Below are 17,723 nucleotides of genomic sequence, written 5' to 3' on the forward strand. Positions count from 1 at the left end.
GCAGCACCCTCACCAGTGCTCCCGCTCCGGCGCCTTGCCCCAAGCTCTTTCCGAACGTCGGTTAACCGCACCCCTACCACGGAAACTGAGAAATTTTAAGTTGGCTCTCGCGCATAAGTTGTAGTTGGGAGCCCCCAAGCACGGGATCGAAGAGTCAGTCACCCACGAACTCCACCACCAATTAGAAAACAATTATTGCTATTATCGTGTTCGCACCTCCTCCCCGGTCGGCGGGGGCGGGGACCCAGGCCCCAGCGGGGAGAGAGAGCGGGCGGCTCGGCGGCCGGGGCAGGGGGCCGGGTCAGGGTGGGGCGCGCCCCGCTCCCCCTCCCCCGCTGCGGCGTGTGACGTCCCTCGCGTCGGCGGCCGCGGAGCTGCGCGGGCAGCCGGGCGGCGGCTGGCGGGGTAAGGCCCGGCGGGGGCCCCGGGGGCCGCGGTGGCCCGAGGCGGCGTGGAGCGCGGGGTCGCGCCACTCCCACCCTCCCCCGCGCGGTTGGGCCACGGGCCTGGTCTTGCCCCCGGCGCTTTCGCGGAGCGGGGAGGGCCCCCAGGGCGCGGGGCGTTAGCGGAGGGTGCGTTAGGCTGCTGACGCCGCCAAGGTGGACGGGAAGCACGGCCGCTGCGCTGCCAGGGCGTCCCGGGCCGGTTCTGCACAGCTGCCGGGGAGGTGGAGACCCGACCTCCAGGCCCATCCTTGTCCTGCTCTCTCCCCTCCGGCCCCGCGGCGGATCACCGCCGGGCGCCTCCGGTTTAGGGGAAGGTCGGACGGCGGCGGGGAGGGAGCATTATTCCCGGGGGCTTGGCCTTTAACCCAGATTTCTTTGAAAGGCGGCAGAGTAAAATAAAATGTTTCCTCTATTTAGGTGTGAAGAAAAAAATGACACTTCAGTGGGCGGCTGTTGCGACTTTTCTTTACGCTGAAATAGGACTCATTTTAATCTTCTGTCTACCTTTTATTCCTCCTCAGAGGTAGGAAACCTCCAAATCCTTACAATAATCAATTTACCATTACCTCTTTAGGTGGTTTAGTGTGTTATGGAAAAATTTTCAGATTAAGAGTTTAAGTGATTATATAAAAGGTGCTTTTAAGATAAACTCACACACCAATTAGGTAATGTATAATAACCATATTAAAATATCACTTTATATAAAAGTTATATGTACACATAACTCCATTCTAAAAGGAAAAGGGTGTAGGCCTTCTGGTTCTGTTGATTAATAGATGTAATAAAGCACTAGTCATACTTTTGACACCTGCCTTGTCACATCAGCTTTTACCTTTGTTTTATTGACCTGAATTAGAACTATGAACTCAATAAATGTAAATGGTAAATGATGTTTCCAGGACAGCATGGATGCAGACGTGGTTTCACCGGGACAGTGGAATGACGACTTGAAACTTAAGCTTAGAAGTTCTGTTGTGGCTTAGCTGGTTAAGAACCCCACTGGTGTCCAAGAGGATGTAGGTTCCATACCTGATCGCTCAGTGGGTTAAGAATCCGCCTTTGCTGTGAGCTGTGGTCTCAGAGTTGGCTAGGATCTGGGATCTGATAGTGGTGCAGCTGCAACTCTGATTCAACCCCTAGCCTGGGAACTTCCATATGCCACAGGTGCAGCCCTGAAAAAAAAGAAAGAAAAGAAAGAAATTTAAGCCTATAAATGTTTCTTAGTTTTGGCCTCACTAGTTCATTAATGTTTGTTTAATGGCACTTTTACTACTTTATCATCACACAGAATTAATGAAAATATATTATAAATGCTAATAAAGGACCTTCACAAGGCTTTAAATACTATTTAATTGAAGCCTTGGATCCACTTATTCAGTTTTCAATCCAGATTCCATGATGAAATACTTGTATAAAAATGTTGCAAGACAGAAGTTCCCGTTGTGGCTCAGCGGAAATGAATCTGACTAGTATCCATGAGCATGCAGGTTTGATCCCTGGCCTTGCTCAGTGGGTTAAGGATCCAGCATTGCCTTGAGCTGTGGTGTAGGTCACAGACACAGCTTGGATCCCACATGGCTGTGGCTATGGCATAGACCAATGGCTATAGCTCTGATTCGAGCCCTAGCATGGGAACCTCCATATTGCTGCTGGTACAGCCCTAAAAAGACCAAAAAAAAAAAGTTGCAAGAGTTCCCGCTGTATTCTGGCACAGTGGGTTAAGAATCCAGTTGCAACAGGCTAGGGTCATTACAAAGGCACAGGTTCAATCCCCAGGCCAGAGCGATGGGTTAGAAAGGATTCAGCGTTACTGCAACTATGGCTCAGATTCAATTCCTGGACCCACAGGTACAGCCATTTAAAAAAAAAAAAAATGTTGCACGACATTTGTTCACATGAAGAAAATCTTTCATAAATGAGATCCTAAAGATAACCTACTCAAATTTAGTAAAATCCTTTGTCCAGAATAGACTTATGAAAGTTTTTATCTACACTCAGGGTCTGATAATCTTTCACAACTTTTAACTTGCATCTTTCCTGCCTGGATTTCTACTCACTTCTGTATTTGTCTATTAGCTGTGTCATTATTTTTCCTTACAGAAGAGAAAATTATACAGTAAGAAGGGGTCTTCAAGATGATTTTATTCAACCCACTCATTCTTTTTTTTTTTTTTTTGGACTGCGGCATGTGGAAGTTCCTGGGCCAGGAATTGAACTGCACCTCAGCAGTGACATGAGCTACAGCAGTAAAAATTTGGTATCTTTAACCTGTTGCACCACAAGGAACTCCCTCAACCCACTCATTCTGTGTAAAGTGGCCTAAGGTTATCTAGGTGATCTGTGGCATTTCTGGACAAGAATCTGTCTTTCAGCCTTTCTTTTCCATCATCCTATCTCTTATCCTGTTAATTTGTTTCAAATCCTCAGTAAGACCCTGTTAAGTTTTTTTGGCATATTTGCAACAATAGAATCCTATATTCAAAAGAAAGAAACATCTGACTTGTAAATAAGGCTTAAGAATTGACAGAGTTTTTCTTGTCAGTTGATCTTTTCTCCATGAAAGATGGCCCATAAATTATGGATCATTATCTTCCTGCCAAATATAATTTTTTCCTATCCTAATCAAGTAGCTATTTGATAGATTTGTGTATATGTACATACATTATATAAATATATTCTCATATACAAATGTACATAAGAAAAATATGATATGTATGCATACAGATCATTTACAATATGTTCTTGCTGTGTGTATCCACACCTTTCATCTTTATGTGTATAATCACCATAATCTTCAAAGAAAAGCCTTCAGTCTTCAGTTAATTTGTCTGTCTACTTTTTTCTCACATAACCCACTGGTTAAAGACACATGCTCAGAGAGTTCCCTTGGTGGCCCAGTGGGTTAAGGCTCTGGCATTGTGACTGCTTTGGCTCCGGTTCCAGCTGTGTGGTGAGTTTGATCCCTGGGCGCAGACCTTCCACATCCTGCAGGCTTGGCCAAAAACAAAACAAAACAAAACACATACATGCTCAGAGGTCAGACTGCCTGAGTTTGCATGCCAGCTCTCTGTGCTATTATGTGAGCTTGGGTGTTTATTTACCCTCTCTGGCCAATTTCCTCATCTGTAAAATGGAGGTAATATGGGCATCCACCTCTTACGGTGGTTGAGGTGATTAAATGAGCCAAAACATGTAAAGTGCTTAGAACAGAACTATAATGAGGATTCCATATAGTAGCTCTTATTAGCTTTTCCTTGAATTAAGCCTTATAAACTTCTAGTTGTTCCTGTAGGGGATCTGTTTTGTGCTCCCTTTTATACTGTCAGTTTACTTGAAATGTGACTTTGCATTTGGACCTAGATCAAGGTGTTGCCGCTCATGTGTTCTTTCTAAAGATGCAGATTTCTGTAATGTAAAATTTGAATAGTGTCCTTGGTTCGGAAGCATAGAAGCAAAAGAAACTGCATCTGTATCAATCTCCCTCACTCCACCAATTTCATGTTATTAATTAGAGTTGTTTTCAAAACATAATCTTAAAACTTTTTATTTTTTTAATTTATTTTTTATTGTCATTATTTTTTTTTTTGCTTTTATTTTAGGGCCCCACCTGCGGCATATGGAGGTTCCCAGGCTAGGAGTCCAGTCGGAGCCACACCTGCCAGCCTATACCACAGCCACAGCAACTCAGAATCCAAGGCTGTGTCTTCGACCTACACCACACCTCACAGCAATGCCAGACCCTTAAGCCCTCTGAACGAGGCCAGGGATCGAATCCACAACCTCCTGGTTCCTAGGTGGATTTGTTTCCGCTGCACCATGACAGATACTGCTTAAAACTTTTTTAAGTTGTAAGAATTTGACTGTTGCTTTACAGAATACACCTACACCATAGCTCAAGGCAACACTGGATCCTAACCCGCTGATCGATGCCAGGGATCAAACCTGTATCCTCATGTATGCTAGTCAGATTCATTTCCCTTAAGCCACAATGGGAACTCTGTGTTCCTCATTTTAAATGCCCTTGTGCAAAGATTGTTACACTTCGAATTGTGCGATGGAATACTTTGTCACTCATTGCCATTTATTTATTTATTTTTGTCTTTTTGCCTTTTCTAGGGCCACTCCCGCGGCATGTGGAGGTTCCCAGGCTAGGGGTCTAATCGGAGCTGTAGCTGCCGGCCTACCCCAGAGCCACAGCAACGCAGGATCCGAGCCGCGTCTGCAGTCTATACCACAGTTCATGGCAACGCCGGATCCTTTAACCCACTGAGCAAGGCCAGGGATCAAACCCGAAACCTCATGGTTCCTAGTAGAATTCGTTAACCACTGCGCCACGACGGGAACTCCACTCATTGCCATTATAACCGATGCTTTTTTACCACACTTTCTTTGATTATATTGTTCATTCTATCTAGACTATTTCCCTATTTAATTTTCTCCATATTTAGATTTTGATCTGGATGGTAATTACATGGGTATATAGATACGTAAAAATCCATCAAGCCACATATTTAAGATGTGTATAACACCTCAGTGATTTTTAAATTACCTGTGATAAAAGTAGAGAAGCTCTTTTACTTGAAGTAGATGTAAAAAATGAATCTGTTATTTTTATTTTAAAAAAATAAATAGTATAGGGAGTCAGATCTCCCTACTCCTGAAGTGTTGCTAGTTGTTAGGAAAATAAATATTTTGTTATTTCTGAGTTATTATCCTTATTAGGGAAGGTATAAAGTGATAACTTCTATCAGGAGTTTAACATTTTACTGTAAGAACTCCTTTTTAAGATTTTGATCATATATATATATATATATATATATATATATATATATTTTTTTTTTTTTTTTTTTTTTTTTCTTTTTGGTCATGTGGAAGTTTCCAGGCCAGGGGTTGAATCAGAGCTACAGCTGCCGGCCTACACCACAGCCACAGCAACCCTGGATCCAAACCAAGTCTGTGACCTACACCATATAGTTCATTGCAACACCGGATCCTTAACTCACTGAGCAAAGCCAAGGATCAAACCCTCGACTTCATGGATATTAGTCGGGTTTGTTAATGCTGAGCCACAACAGGAACTCCCACTGTGTGTTTACTTTCAGTTATTTTTACTTTAGAATATTTAAGCCACGAGACCAAAGATAAGCAAATGTCATATTATTATAAATTTGCAAGAAGTTGTCCTATATTTCATGAGACATTTTTGATAAGAACTGATAATTCTCTAATATGACATAAAAATTTAAAATTTTGTCATTCTTTTCACTCACTACATAATTACCAAAATGTTAATTCAGTATTTAGAAAGTATCTGAAAATTTTCTTTTGATTTTTGTTAAACCTAATGTAGTCATATTGCTTTACAGATGGCAGAAGATTTTTTCATTTAGCGTCTGGGGTAAAATTGCAACTTTCTGGAACAAGGCTTTTCTTACTATTATAGTCCTATTGATTGTTCTATTTCTAGGTAAGTACTCGATTCCTTCTTTGACTAAGCTTAACTATAATTGTTATTATTATTATTATTATTAATGAATTCATTAGTTTTTATTTAAGTTTATGGTGCCTTTGGTATACAGTTGACCTTATGTTATATAGTATATTGATAGCGTATAGACTAGGTAATTGATATATTGATAGGTAATTGGTAGATATTACTGTTCTGTATGCATAAGCATACATTTCAGCAGAGTACAATGGTTTTTCATCTCTTTGACATTGTTTTAAGATTTATATGCAGCGATACATAGCCTAGTTTTCAGTTAGCAGTTATACAATTCTTTGTTATTGTAGGGACCTAGGCACCCATAGGGCCTAGCTGTTAGGGAGACAAACAGAGGAATAGAATCAGTAGGCCCTCAAAAGGAGTTTTAGATGCAGGGTGTGAATCTTGATTGAATCCTGATTGAAAAACAACAACACAGACATTTGAAGACTACAAAAATTTGAGTGTGGACTAGTTGTTAGATAATATTGAGGCAATTATTGTTAACTTTAGTTGTTATAACAGTGTTATTATTATATAGCAGAAGTCAGCAACCTACAGCCTGCAGACCAAATGCCTATTTTTATAAATAAAGTTTTATTAGAATATAACCACGCGTATTTGTTTATGTATTATCTGTGCATGTTTCCATGAACAGCTGCAGAGTGGGATAGCTGAAACAGACCATGTGGTCTAAAACCTATCTGCCCTTTATAGAAAACATTTACCAATAGCTGTAACATAGGCGTATATCTTTATTCTTAGGAGTTGCATGCTGAAATATTTAGAAGTAAAGTGTCATTATGTTTTCAGCTTACTTTCAAATGGTTTAAAAAAAAAAAAAGGACAAGTACAGCAAATATGGCAAGACGCTAACAATTGTTGAATCTATGCGGTGGAAATATGTTTATTATACTAGTTTTTCAGCATATTTGAAAATTCATGATAACAAGTGTCTTAGAAATTAGAAGTAGACCTTTAAGGTTCTTGTCAAACCGGAAATTCCATGATTCTAAATAATTACTGTGTTTTTTAGGAGTAGCTGAGAGATTAAGTAATTTGTCCGAGATTACCCAGCTACCTCTTGGCACATGAGCCTTTGATACCTGTTGCAGAGTATCTTTTCCCTCAGAATTCCCTTGGAATTATGTTGTGGGTTAGGTAGGTTTTACAGGGGCCGACCTGGGGCCATAACCACCATGGATGCCACTGTTTTGTGAGAAAATGTTTTCACATTCCATACCACCAACCTCTGAAGTGGAATCCTCTTTATGAACTGGGAGTAACTGGTGTGAGAAGGTATGAGTAGGTAATTGTATCAGGGTTGTGAATGGGTTTGTGCCTCAGTTTAAAATGTACCTGTCTCATTAATGGTATGTTATTAATGTTAGTGATTGAATCCCCAGTCATAGAAGAAATAACACGAAGCAAGTAAAAAACATTAAGGAAAACAGGTCCCAACTTTGCCACCAGCGAACTAAAACACCTTTGGAATGTCATTTCATCTGAGTTTGGCTTATCCATTTGCAAAGTAAGAAGAGAGGAAATAATCTCTGAAGCTCTTACTAGCTCTGGAAGTATATTGTGACCTTCTAACTCTAAAATTATCATAAGAATTTCTACTGAAAATTGCCACATATCCATATAAGGAAGGGAAATTTCAGCCAAGTTTCTTTCGGTTACATACATGGGAAACCAACTCAAGCTCACTTAAGCAAGAAAGGGGAATTTAAAATAAAATAGAGAGTTGTTTCAGAGCAGCCCAGGGAAGGAAGAAAGCCATGTTCCTAGGCACTGAAATGTCCTTTTTGTATCTTGGCAGTTCTCCCTGGGTCTACTTCATTCTTCCTTATCGGTCCAGACTCTACTCCCAGGGCACTAAATAGGCATCATACAGTCACCAAGTTTTGTCACTCCAGCTACATGTATCCACTAGCCATTTCTGAATCCCAGTTCCAATTCTAAGGAAAAAAAATCTGACCAGCTAGCATCAGGTGTCCTGTCCTCATTGGATAAACTATGGCCAGGGGTCAGGGACACAAAGCAGAATCTTGACTACTGGCTGGAGCCTACTTGTGTGGGCAAAGGGAGTAATTAATTCCCAAAGAATAGGAACATAACAAATGATGAACGCAGGAGCTTTAATTGTGGATGGTAAAGACAGGCAGATAGGGACTTAGCCACAAAGCCTCAGTATTTCCATTTCACAACAGTAGGGTAGTAACACCTGCTTCCCTGAGGTGTTAGAAGGTTTAAGTGCAGAACGTATGTAAGTACTTAGTCCAGTGTTCTCATCCACTAGAATGCCATTGGTATAAATAATCCAAACCCAGTAGTTTGAATTACTCAAACTTAATTCATCTTTTATTTTGGATTTTTTTTTTTCCTTATTGGTTATCTCTCAATAAGGTAATCATTACAAGGTGTTTATATTCCTCGAGCCGGTACTAACTGAAAGTGTGAGTGCATCTGTGTGTGTTTTAAAGCAAGTTGGAACAGGCAGAAAGGAAGCAGGAAACCCAGGAGAATAAATTTAGTGTGAGCAGAAATGCATCTCAGGAATTTGAAAGCTTCCACAGTGATCCCAGAAAAGACTATTTCCAAGTGGCTTATAGAAAACTGACTGTGTGTCACACCCTCCCCTTATTGTTTCCCCCACCCCACCTTTCAGACATGGGCTCTTCATTATTATGCAAGTGATTCATTCTACAAGTACCTTCTATGACTATTTACATTTATTCTCTGATAGTATTGCTTAATCTTTAGCATTTTTTTGCATAGTGGATTTAGGTATATTATTCATGTTTCATTGCCAAAGAATAATGACCTGCATAGTACTATTTGGTTCCTCTGGCCTGCTCACAATAACTCATGAGTACTATTTTGTTTGTTGTTTTTAGTTGTTTTGTAGTGGTTATCATGCTTTTACTATATTATTGAGGCAATGTGAGAAATGACTAAGCCATTAAAAAAAATGAAATCTTGCCATTTGTGACTATGTGAATGGACCTTGAGGGCATTATGCTAAGTGAAATAGGTCAGAGAAAGACAAATACTGTATGATCTCACTCATACGTGGAATCTTAAAAATGTAAAATAAAATCAAGCTTAATAAAAACAGAGAACAGATTGGTAGTTGTCAGGCATTGGGATGAGTGAAATGGGTGAAAAGAGTCAAAAGATTCAAGCTTCCAGTTACAAGTCGTGGAGATGTAATATACAACATGGTGACTGTGGTCTGTAATACGATATTGTAGGAGTTCCCCAGTGGGCCTAGTGGATTAAAGGTCTGTGGAGCAAGTTCAGTCCCTGGCCTGGGAACTTCCACATGCTGCAGATGTGATTAAATTAAATTAAATTTTTTAAATGCTGTATTGCATATGAAATTTCCCAGGCTGGAGGTTGAATTGGAGCCACAGTTGAGGCCTACACCACAGCCACAGCAACACCAGATCAGAGCTGAAACTGCCCTGCACTACAGCTTTCAGTAAAGGCTGGCTCCTTAACCCACTGAGTGAGGCCAGAGATTAAACCCGCATCCTCACGGACCTTGTGTTAGGTTCTTAACCCACTGAGCCACAACAGAAACTCTTAAGAGTAGATCTTAACAGTTCCTATCACAAGGAAAAGAAATTCTGTAACTATTCATGGTAATAGTTGTTAACTAGTCTTATTGTGTTAACTATTTTATAACATATTGAAAACATTGAATCTTTTTTTTTTCAGTTAGCAACTTAGAAATAGGAAAATTCCTCATTCTGATAAAGAGCATCTGCAAAACCTAGAGCTAGCATCATCCTTTGTCAAATTTTGAGAGTTAGCCCCAAGAGCTTCCATGCCTGCCTGCTTGCATCTCTCACAAGCGTCCTGTCCTAATAAATCTATTTCTTGCCTAAAAACAAAAAAAAAAAAGGAAAAGAAAGTTAGCCCCATATATTGGGAGCAAAACAAAGATGTCCACTTTCACTATTTTTACTCAATTAAGTGATAATTTCTTAACCAAGATAATAATAAGTCAAGAAAAAAAATAGAAAGCAAAAGGATTACAAGTTAAAAATAAAACAGCCCTAGAAGTGCCCTGGTGGTGCAGTGGGTTAAGGATCCAGCGTTGTCACTGCTGTAGGCTTGGGTCACTGATGTGCAAGTTTGATCTCTGGCTTGGGAATTTCCACATACCAAGTACATAGCCAAAAAGAAAGAAAAAAAATGAAATGCATTTCTGTACTATAAGCAGTAATTCGAAAGTGAAATCTTTAAAAATTCCTTTTATAAGTACACTAAGAAGCCTAAAAAAAAAAACTTAGAAAAGAACTTTATAAAAGATGTACAAGATCTCAACAATGAAAGTTACAAAAACATTGCTGGAAGAAATTAAAGAAGGTGAAAATAAGTGAAGATATTTTTATCAGTTAGAAAACTCACTATCATTACAGTGTTTATTCTTCCCAAAATGATCTGTGGATTCAGCTTAGTCCCATTCAAAATACTGGACCTAAAAAGCCTTTACGGTATGTGAATTATATCTCAGTTCCTTTAAGTAAGTATCTCCCTCCCATCCCTTCCTCCCTCCCCACCACCCCTGCCCCACACCCACTCTGTTGTTCTGTTCCTCTTAAGAACTCTAATACATCATCTTAATCAAGTAATCAAATTTAGCAACAAAAAGTATGGGTCAGGCTAAATTTTATGATATCAGCCATGAAGGATTCTTGCCAAAAGTATTAAACCTGATCCAATCATATCTTTATATCTGATGCCTAGTTTTTTGGAAATACAGGAGTTACTTTTTTTTTGGAAACAAATTACTACGGTCAGATAAATTACTACACCACAGGCAGATAAATCTAGAATATGTGGACTCTATAGAACAATTGGCCTGTCAATTTAGTCAGTGTCTTTTTGTGTGTATTCTACATTAAAAGAGGCCAAAGAGACATAAATATATGCAGTGAATGCCCATTATGTATTTCCCAGTTTGGAAAAAAAAAAAAATGTATAAAAGGAGTTCCCATTACAGCTCAGCGGAAATGAAGCTGACTAGTATCCATGAGGATGCGGGTTCAATCCCTGGCCCTGCTCAGTGGGTTAAGGATCCACTGTTTCCATGAGCTGTGATGTAGACTGGCAGCTGTAGCTCCACTTTGACCCCTAGCCTGGGAATTTCCCTATGCCGCCGTTTTGCCCCCGCCCCAAAAGTATAATAGACATTTGGAGAACAAATCAAAAGGCAAATAACCCAATTTAAAAGTGAGTAAAAAAAAAAAATGGGTAGAGGATCTGAATAGACATTTCTCCAAAGATGATACACAAATGGTCAATAAGCATGTGAAATGATACGTAACACATTAGCCATCAGGGGAGTGCAAAACAAAACCGCTTCATACCCATCAGGATGGTTGTAATCGAAAACACAGATAACACCAGCTACAATGGAAAAAAATTAAAATCATTTAAAAAAAAACACAGATAACAAGTACTGGTGGAGATGTGGAGAAATTGGAACCATTATACACCTCTTGTGGGAATGTAAACTGGTACAGCTGCTTTGGAAAATAGTTTGGCAGTTCCTCAAAAAGTTAGATGTAGAGTTGTCATCCAGCAGTTCCACTCCTAGGTCTGTACCAAGAGAAATGAAAACCTGTGTCAGTACAAAAAATTATACATGAATGTTCATGGCAGTATTATTCATAATTGCCAAAAGTGGAGAAATAGAAAGTAGATTGGTGTTTACCAGGAGATGGGGGATGGGGAAGGATGATATTCTTATGGAATATAAGGGTTTTTCTTTGGGTTGATGAAAATATTAATGTGAGGGTTACACAACTTTGTGAATATATCTCAAAACCACTGAATTATTCACAAATTATACAAAGGGATAAATGTTATGGTATGTGAATTTTATCTCAATAAAGCTGCTATTTTTTTTAAAGTTCCTGCTGTGGTGCAGCGGGTTAAAGATGCAGTGTTGTCTCATCAGTGGCGCAGTTTCGATCCCTGGCCTGGCACAGTGGGTTAAGGATCCAGCATTGCTGCAGCTGTGGCGTAGGTCACAGCTGTGGCTCGGATTAGATCCCTGGTCTGGGAACTCCCATGTGCCACAGGTGCAGCCAAAAAAATAATAGTTAATTAGAATAGTGGTAAAAATGGCCTTGATTTTCCACCTGGAATCTCTCTCCTGTATGGCAATAACTCTTTCCTGTGAATGCTGATGGCCACATGAAAGGAGCAACCTACTTGGTTAACTCCACTAGCCTTTGTGGGTTTTTTGTCTTTTTTAGGGCTGCAACTGTGGCATATGGAGGTTCCCAGGCTAGGGATCGAATTGGAGCTGTAGCCGCTGGTCTACGCCAGAGCCACAGCAACATGGGATCTGAGCCCTGTCTATGACCTACACCACAGCTCACAGCAATGCTGGATCCTTAACCCACTGAGCAAAGCCAGGGATCAAACCTGCATCCTCATGGATTTAGTTGGGTTCGCTAACTGCTGAGCCATGACAGGAACTCCTCCAATGGCCTTTGTGACTTCTAAGCAGATATATTCCCTAGGACTACAAGAATCCAGTGACTAAGAGTGCACTAAATATAGATGCTATAATATGAAATCTGTTTTCCATTAGAAAGAAGTGATTCCCCTGAATCTAAAGGCTTAGCAGAATTAAATGCGTCAAAGAGCAGCTATCTGAACATTTCCAGGAGCAGGTGCCATCCACAAGCCAGTTGGGAGACCATGTGCCACCATAGATCAATCTCATTTTAACCCATCTATGTCAGTGGAAACCTCAGTGTAATCAACTATTTCTAAAATCTCAACAATTTCAGTAATAAATAATCTAAAGTAATAGTGTACTATATATAAAATAAATAAGGACCTCCTGTATAGCACAGGGAACTATATTCAATATCTTGTGATAATCTATAATGAAAAAAATGCGTAAGAATACAAATATATAACTCAATCACCTTGCTGTACACCTGAAATTTTGAGAATCAACTATACTTCAGCTTTAAAAAAAAAAAAAAGAGTGAGGGGAAGTTCCTGTCATGGCACTAGGAATCCGACTAGGAACTGTGAGGTTGTGGGTTTGATCCCTGGCCTCAGTGGATTAAGGATCCAGCATTACCATGAGCTGTGGTATAGGTTGCAGATGTGTCTTGGATCTGGTGTTGCTGTGGCTATGGCATAGGCTAGCAGCTGTAGCTGCGATTCAAGCTCTAGCCTAGGAACCTCCAAATGCCGAGGGTGCGGCTCTAAAAAGACAAAAGACAAAAAAAAGGGGGGGGGGAGGGGAATAATAGATATAATAAAATACTAGTGCAATAAGAGAAATGAGATAGTCTCCTGGAATTGGTCGTGGTGGGATATATGTTATTGTCAATAGGTTGAATTTTAACCAACCTGTTAAGGCTAGAAAAAGTAAAAGATAATAGATGCAGTATAGCTAGAGGTGAGAGCACAGTGATGGTGAGTACCAGATGAATAGTAAAAAGCAAAATGCAGTGACATTCAAAGTTTACCACTATCCACTTACTGAGTGTGATACCCTCCCAGGTACTGCAGAAGAAAGACAGAGAGCCTCCACCTAAAGTAGTCCATTGTCTAAAAGTTTGGTCAGTTATTCTAAAACTGCTTCCCATTTTAATAATAACTTTATATTCTTTAAAGCTGAAAGTAATATTTCATTCTTTTTCTCTAATAGATGCTGTAAGAGAAGTAAGAAAGTATTCCTCAGCTCATGCCATTGAAAGGAGCTCAGCCAGCAGACCTGCTGCCTATGAACATACACAAATGAAACTCTTTAGGTCTCAAAGAAATCTTTACATTTCTGGATTTTCATTATTTTTTTGGCTGTAAGTTGCTTTTTTAAGCACAATTTTAAAACATGATTTATGTTTCTCATTTTTTTCTGCCGATTCTATATAGATTTTTTTTCTTCTGGGCTATTTCGTCTGCTAACATCTTTATAAAATAACTCAGATGACACACTCAAATATTACATCATAGTCATGGCTTGTAGGTTTGATAGGCCCCTAAGGCCCTGCATGGTCTGGCCCCTGCTTCTCTCTGGAGCCTCCTCTCATACGCTTCTCTGACGTGTTTGCCGCATTCCACCCACACTGCCCTGCACTGCTCATTTGTTCATTCATTCATTCATTCATTCTGCATCAGAGTTCTGATTGTATACCTAATTCCTTTCTGCTTTAGGATCTTCGTGCCAGCTTTTCCTTCGGCGCAAACTCTTCCCTTTCCTCTTTCTCTGGCTAATTTCAACTCACCCTTCAGCCCCTTTCTCAGGAAAGCTGAGATCCATAAGCAACATTCCCCCACAGTAGGTGCGTCTCCTGTTGTACACTCCCACAGAATGTGTGGTATATGTACTTTTCAAGTGTCATTCATTGTTGTTTTTTTCTTTTTAGGGCTGCACCCACGGCATATGGAGGTTCCCAGGCTAGGGGTCTAATCAGAGCTGTAGCTGTTGGCCTGTGCCAGAGCCAAAGCAGCGCGAGATCTGAGCCACATCTGCAGCCTACACTACAGCTCATGGCAGTGCCGGATCCTTAACCCACTGAGCGAGGCCAGGGATCGAACTTGCATCCTCATGGATGCTAGTCAGATTCATTTTCACTGCACCACAACAGGGACTCCTTAAATACTGCTTTATAACTCTTGCCTCCCCAACTAGAACCTAATCTCTTTAAGAGCAGTAACTGTGTCTTGTTTCCTGCCAAGTCCCCAGGGCCTAGCACAGCATTTCACGCTTAACCAGTCCCTGAGGAAATATCTGTTGAATGAATAACTGAAGATAATGATTAGTACTGCTAACAATGGAAGTTATCCATAAATAGAAGTCAGTGAATAGTTTTTAGGTTTGGCCAGCCTCACATAGTGCTCTTTAAATAGCAAATTTTGAACTGAGGTAAAATTAAAATTCTTCCTAGCCCTGCCACACTGAAATTCAGTTTTCTATTTCTCCTGGCCAAAGGCCTCTACAAAGAAAATAGGTACCACTGAATCTTCATTACAAATGCTAGTCTTCTAGCAAAGATTTTTTTTAAAAAATGAGGCATAGGCTTGTTTTGACTAGAAGTCTTGGATTAAAAATAGGTATATATTTCTGGAGGTTCCGGGGTGGCACAGTGTGTTACATGTCCATGTCTCTGGGAGGCATGGGTTTGATCCCCAGCCCAGTGCAGTGGGTTAAGGATCTGGCTTTGCTGCAGCTGTGGCGTTGGTTCAACCTGCAGCTCAGATTCGACCCCTGGCCCAGGAACTTCCATATACCATGAGTGAAGCCAAATATATATATTTATACATATATGTTTTTTCCCTTAAACATCACCCGCCTCCACACCCATACCCGAAGGGGAGTCACTGGATAATTACTGCTTAAGGTCCCAGTTTCTGATGGTTAGTTATACACTACTCTGACATTTTTTTATTTTCTTAGAGTGTTGAGACGCCTGGTTACCCTTATTACTCAGCTGGCAAAAGAGTTATCAAACAAAGGAGTACTTAAAAGTCAAGCAGAAAGTACCAACAAGGCTGCCAAAAAATTCATGGAAGAGAATGAAAGACTAAAACGGGTATTTAAATTTTCTTCTTAAAATCTAATATGAATGTTGTTGATATTCCCAAGGGGTGTTAGAGTATTTTTCAGCACCAAAAAGAGAATTTTCATAGTTGATAAGTAGAATACCATGATAACAATATTCTATGAAAGTATGTTTCAGAAGTATTTTATTATCTTTAGATTTGTGTTTTCTCATAGTTTCCCTCCATAGTAGGTTAACTCCATTGGACCTACTTCCTGTGATCCAGGGAGAAAACAAGTGTTTTGAGAGGATGAATTTTAATTCCTTTGTTACCATCAGTTTTACTTAATTACCTAAAGCAAGTTTTAATAAGTCTCTATGTTTCCATTTCCCTTTTGGTTAAATTATTTTTAAGCCCCCCCTTTTTTTTTTTTTTGTCTTTAAATGATGTTTGTATAGGAAGCAGAGGGAAATAGTTGACGTAGATTGATAACTGCATATGATATTTTAAATCTTTAATTTGGTTCTGTTGCTGATAATTCTTTGAGAATGCTATGTTGTCTTTCTCCTGCTGCTCAGAGTGTGTATCAGGTGATGTTTTCCACATTAAGTAAAAAGAACAAATGGAATATACAAAATTACTTTGAGTATTTTTTTCTTAAGTTTAAAATTTAGAGGTCAGATCTCATAGCTTGTTTTCAGTTCATATTAGGCCCTATAAGTTTTCCTTGAAATACTTTGTCTGCTTAAAAAGGAATCAGGAGATCCCTTCGTGGCTCAGTGGAAACAAATCCAACTAGTATCCATGAGGACAAGGGTTCGATCCCTAACCTCGCTCAGTGGATTAAGGATCCGGTATTGCCATGAGCTGTGGTGTAGGTCACAGATGCAGCTGGGATTCCTGGCATAGGCTGGCAGGTATAGCTCTGATTCAACCCCTAGCCTGGGAACTTCCATATGCCACAAGTGCAGCCCTTAAAAAACAAAGAAAGAAAGAAATGAAAAAAGAACTGGTAGAACTATTCCTAAAATAATGCAATAAGGTTATTTCCCTACTATAACTTAATGAAGTACAAGCAGTCTATATATTAGACCAAGTTATATTTATGTAAAAAGTATTGTGAATCCAGGAGTTCCCATCATGACTCAGCAGTTAACAAACCCAACTAGCATCCATGAGGACTTGGGTTCGATCCCTGGCCTTGCTCAGTGGGTTAAGGACCTGGTGTTGCCGTGAGCTGTGGTGTAGGTTGCAGACACAGCTCGGATCCCGAGTTGCTGTGGCTCTGGCATAGGCTGGCATCTACAGCACCAATTGCACCCCCTAGTCTGGGAACCTCCACATGCAGCAGGTATGGCCCTAAAAGCCAAAAAGCCAAAACAAAAAAAAAAAAAGGCGTTGTGAATCCAACAGTAGAGAATTATCCAAGTTCTAAAAGAGAATTATCCAAGTCCTAAAAATTATTCCGGCCTCTTAGAGAAAAGAACTGTAAGCATCACCTTTCACTAGTTGTAAATGAATTAGCTGTTACATAGTACAATATAAAACTTTCTTAAAAAAAAAAAAAAAACTTTCTAAAACCTATTAAGGCAAAACTCATTGCAAAAAACAAATATATTTTTGATGCTATAGTGTCATGGTCATCTACTCAAACCCATGTTTTACCTATGTTGTCTGGTTATATCCACTGCAGCAAAAAGGTAAAGTCCTTTTTTCATAGAAACAGGATTCAAAAATGTTTCTTTGGGTTGATTATGACCAGCATCTTTTAAGGAAACTTTTAGAGAATAAGCACTCGTTTATTACTTTGTTTTGAAGAGACATTGATCCATATATGTCATGTAATTTTTCCCTTCATTGTAAATACAGGTCTGGGAAATCAAGCTGTTGGGTGTTTCTGTATTCAGAAGCAAGCGATAGTCACTGGAGTGTTTCACCAGCACAGTCAGCCTCATTTTGTACCTTAATATTATTTGCTTCATTTTCTATCCTTTGATCTCATTGCACAAAACAAAACAAAAACCTCAAGGCCTCGATTAATATATGACCGCTAAACTCAAAAGCACACAACCTTGTATTTGTAGATTTACGATGTATTGGTCTTGATTTAAAATTACACCCATCATGTTAGAGTAATTAGTTGTAACTACTGTTGAACACTGCTTTTTTTCCTCATATTCTTTAGGAGTTTTCCTCTTACTCTTGAGCTCTGAAAGAAAAATGGAAAGTGTTTTTGTAGTTTGGGTGCTACTATTTTT

At 39.8% G+C, this 17,723-nt stretch overlaps 1 protein-coding gene across 2 annotated transcripts in view; it reads left to right on the forward strand.

Annotated features, from left to right (window-relative positions):
• Positions 1-335: 335 nt before the first annotated feature.
• BCAP29 (B cell receptor associated protein 29) overlaps positions 336-17,723 on the forward strand; it is a 45,123-nt gene continuing 27,735 nt past the window's right edge. The window contains exons 1-5 of one of the 2 annotated variants that reach the window (XM_047754265.1): positions 336-405; positions 864-969; positions 5,813-5,913; positions 13,631-13,781; positions 15,380-15,515. In XM_047754265.1, coding sequence (XP_047610221.1) covers positions 878-969; positions 5,813-5,913; positions 13,631-13,781; positions 15,380-15,515 — 480 coding nt within the window. In that variant the 5' untranslated portion in view covers positions 336-405; positions 864-877. Of the gene's footprint in view, positions 406-533; positions 761-863; positions 970-5,812; positions 5,914-13,630; positions 13,782-15,379; positions 15,516-17,723 lie in introns of those variants that run through there. The other variant, XM_047754266.1, reaches the window with a different exon arrangement.

Source organism: Phacochoerus africanus, chromosome 11 (genome assembly GCF_016906955.1).
Source record: "Phacochoerus africanus isolate WHEZ1 chromosome 11, ROS_Pafr_v1, whole genome shotgun sequence".
NCBI classification, from domain to species: domain Eukaryota; kingdom Metazoa; phylum Chordata; class Mammalia; order Artiodactyla; family Suidae; genus Phacochoerus; species Phacochoerus africanus.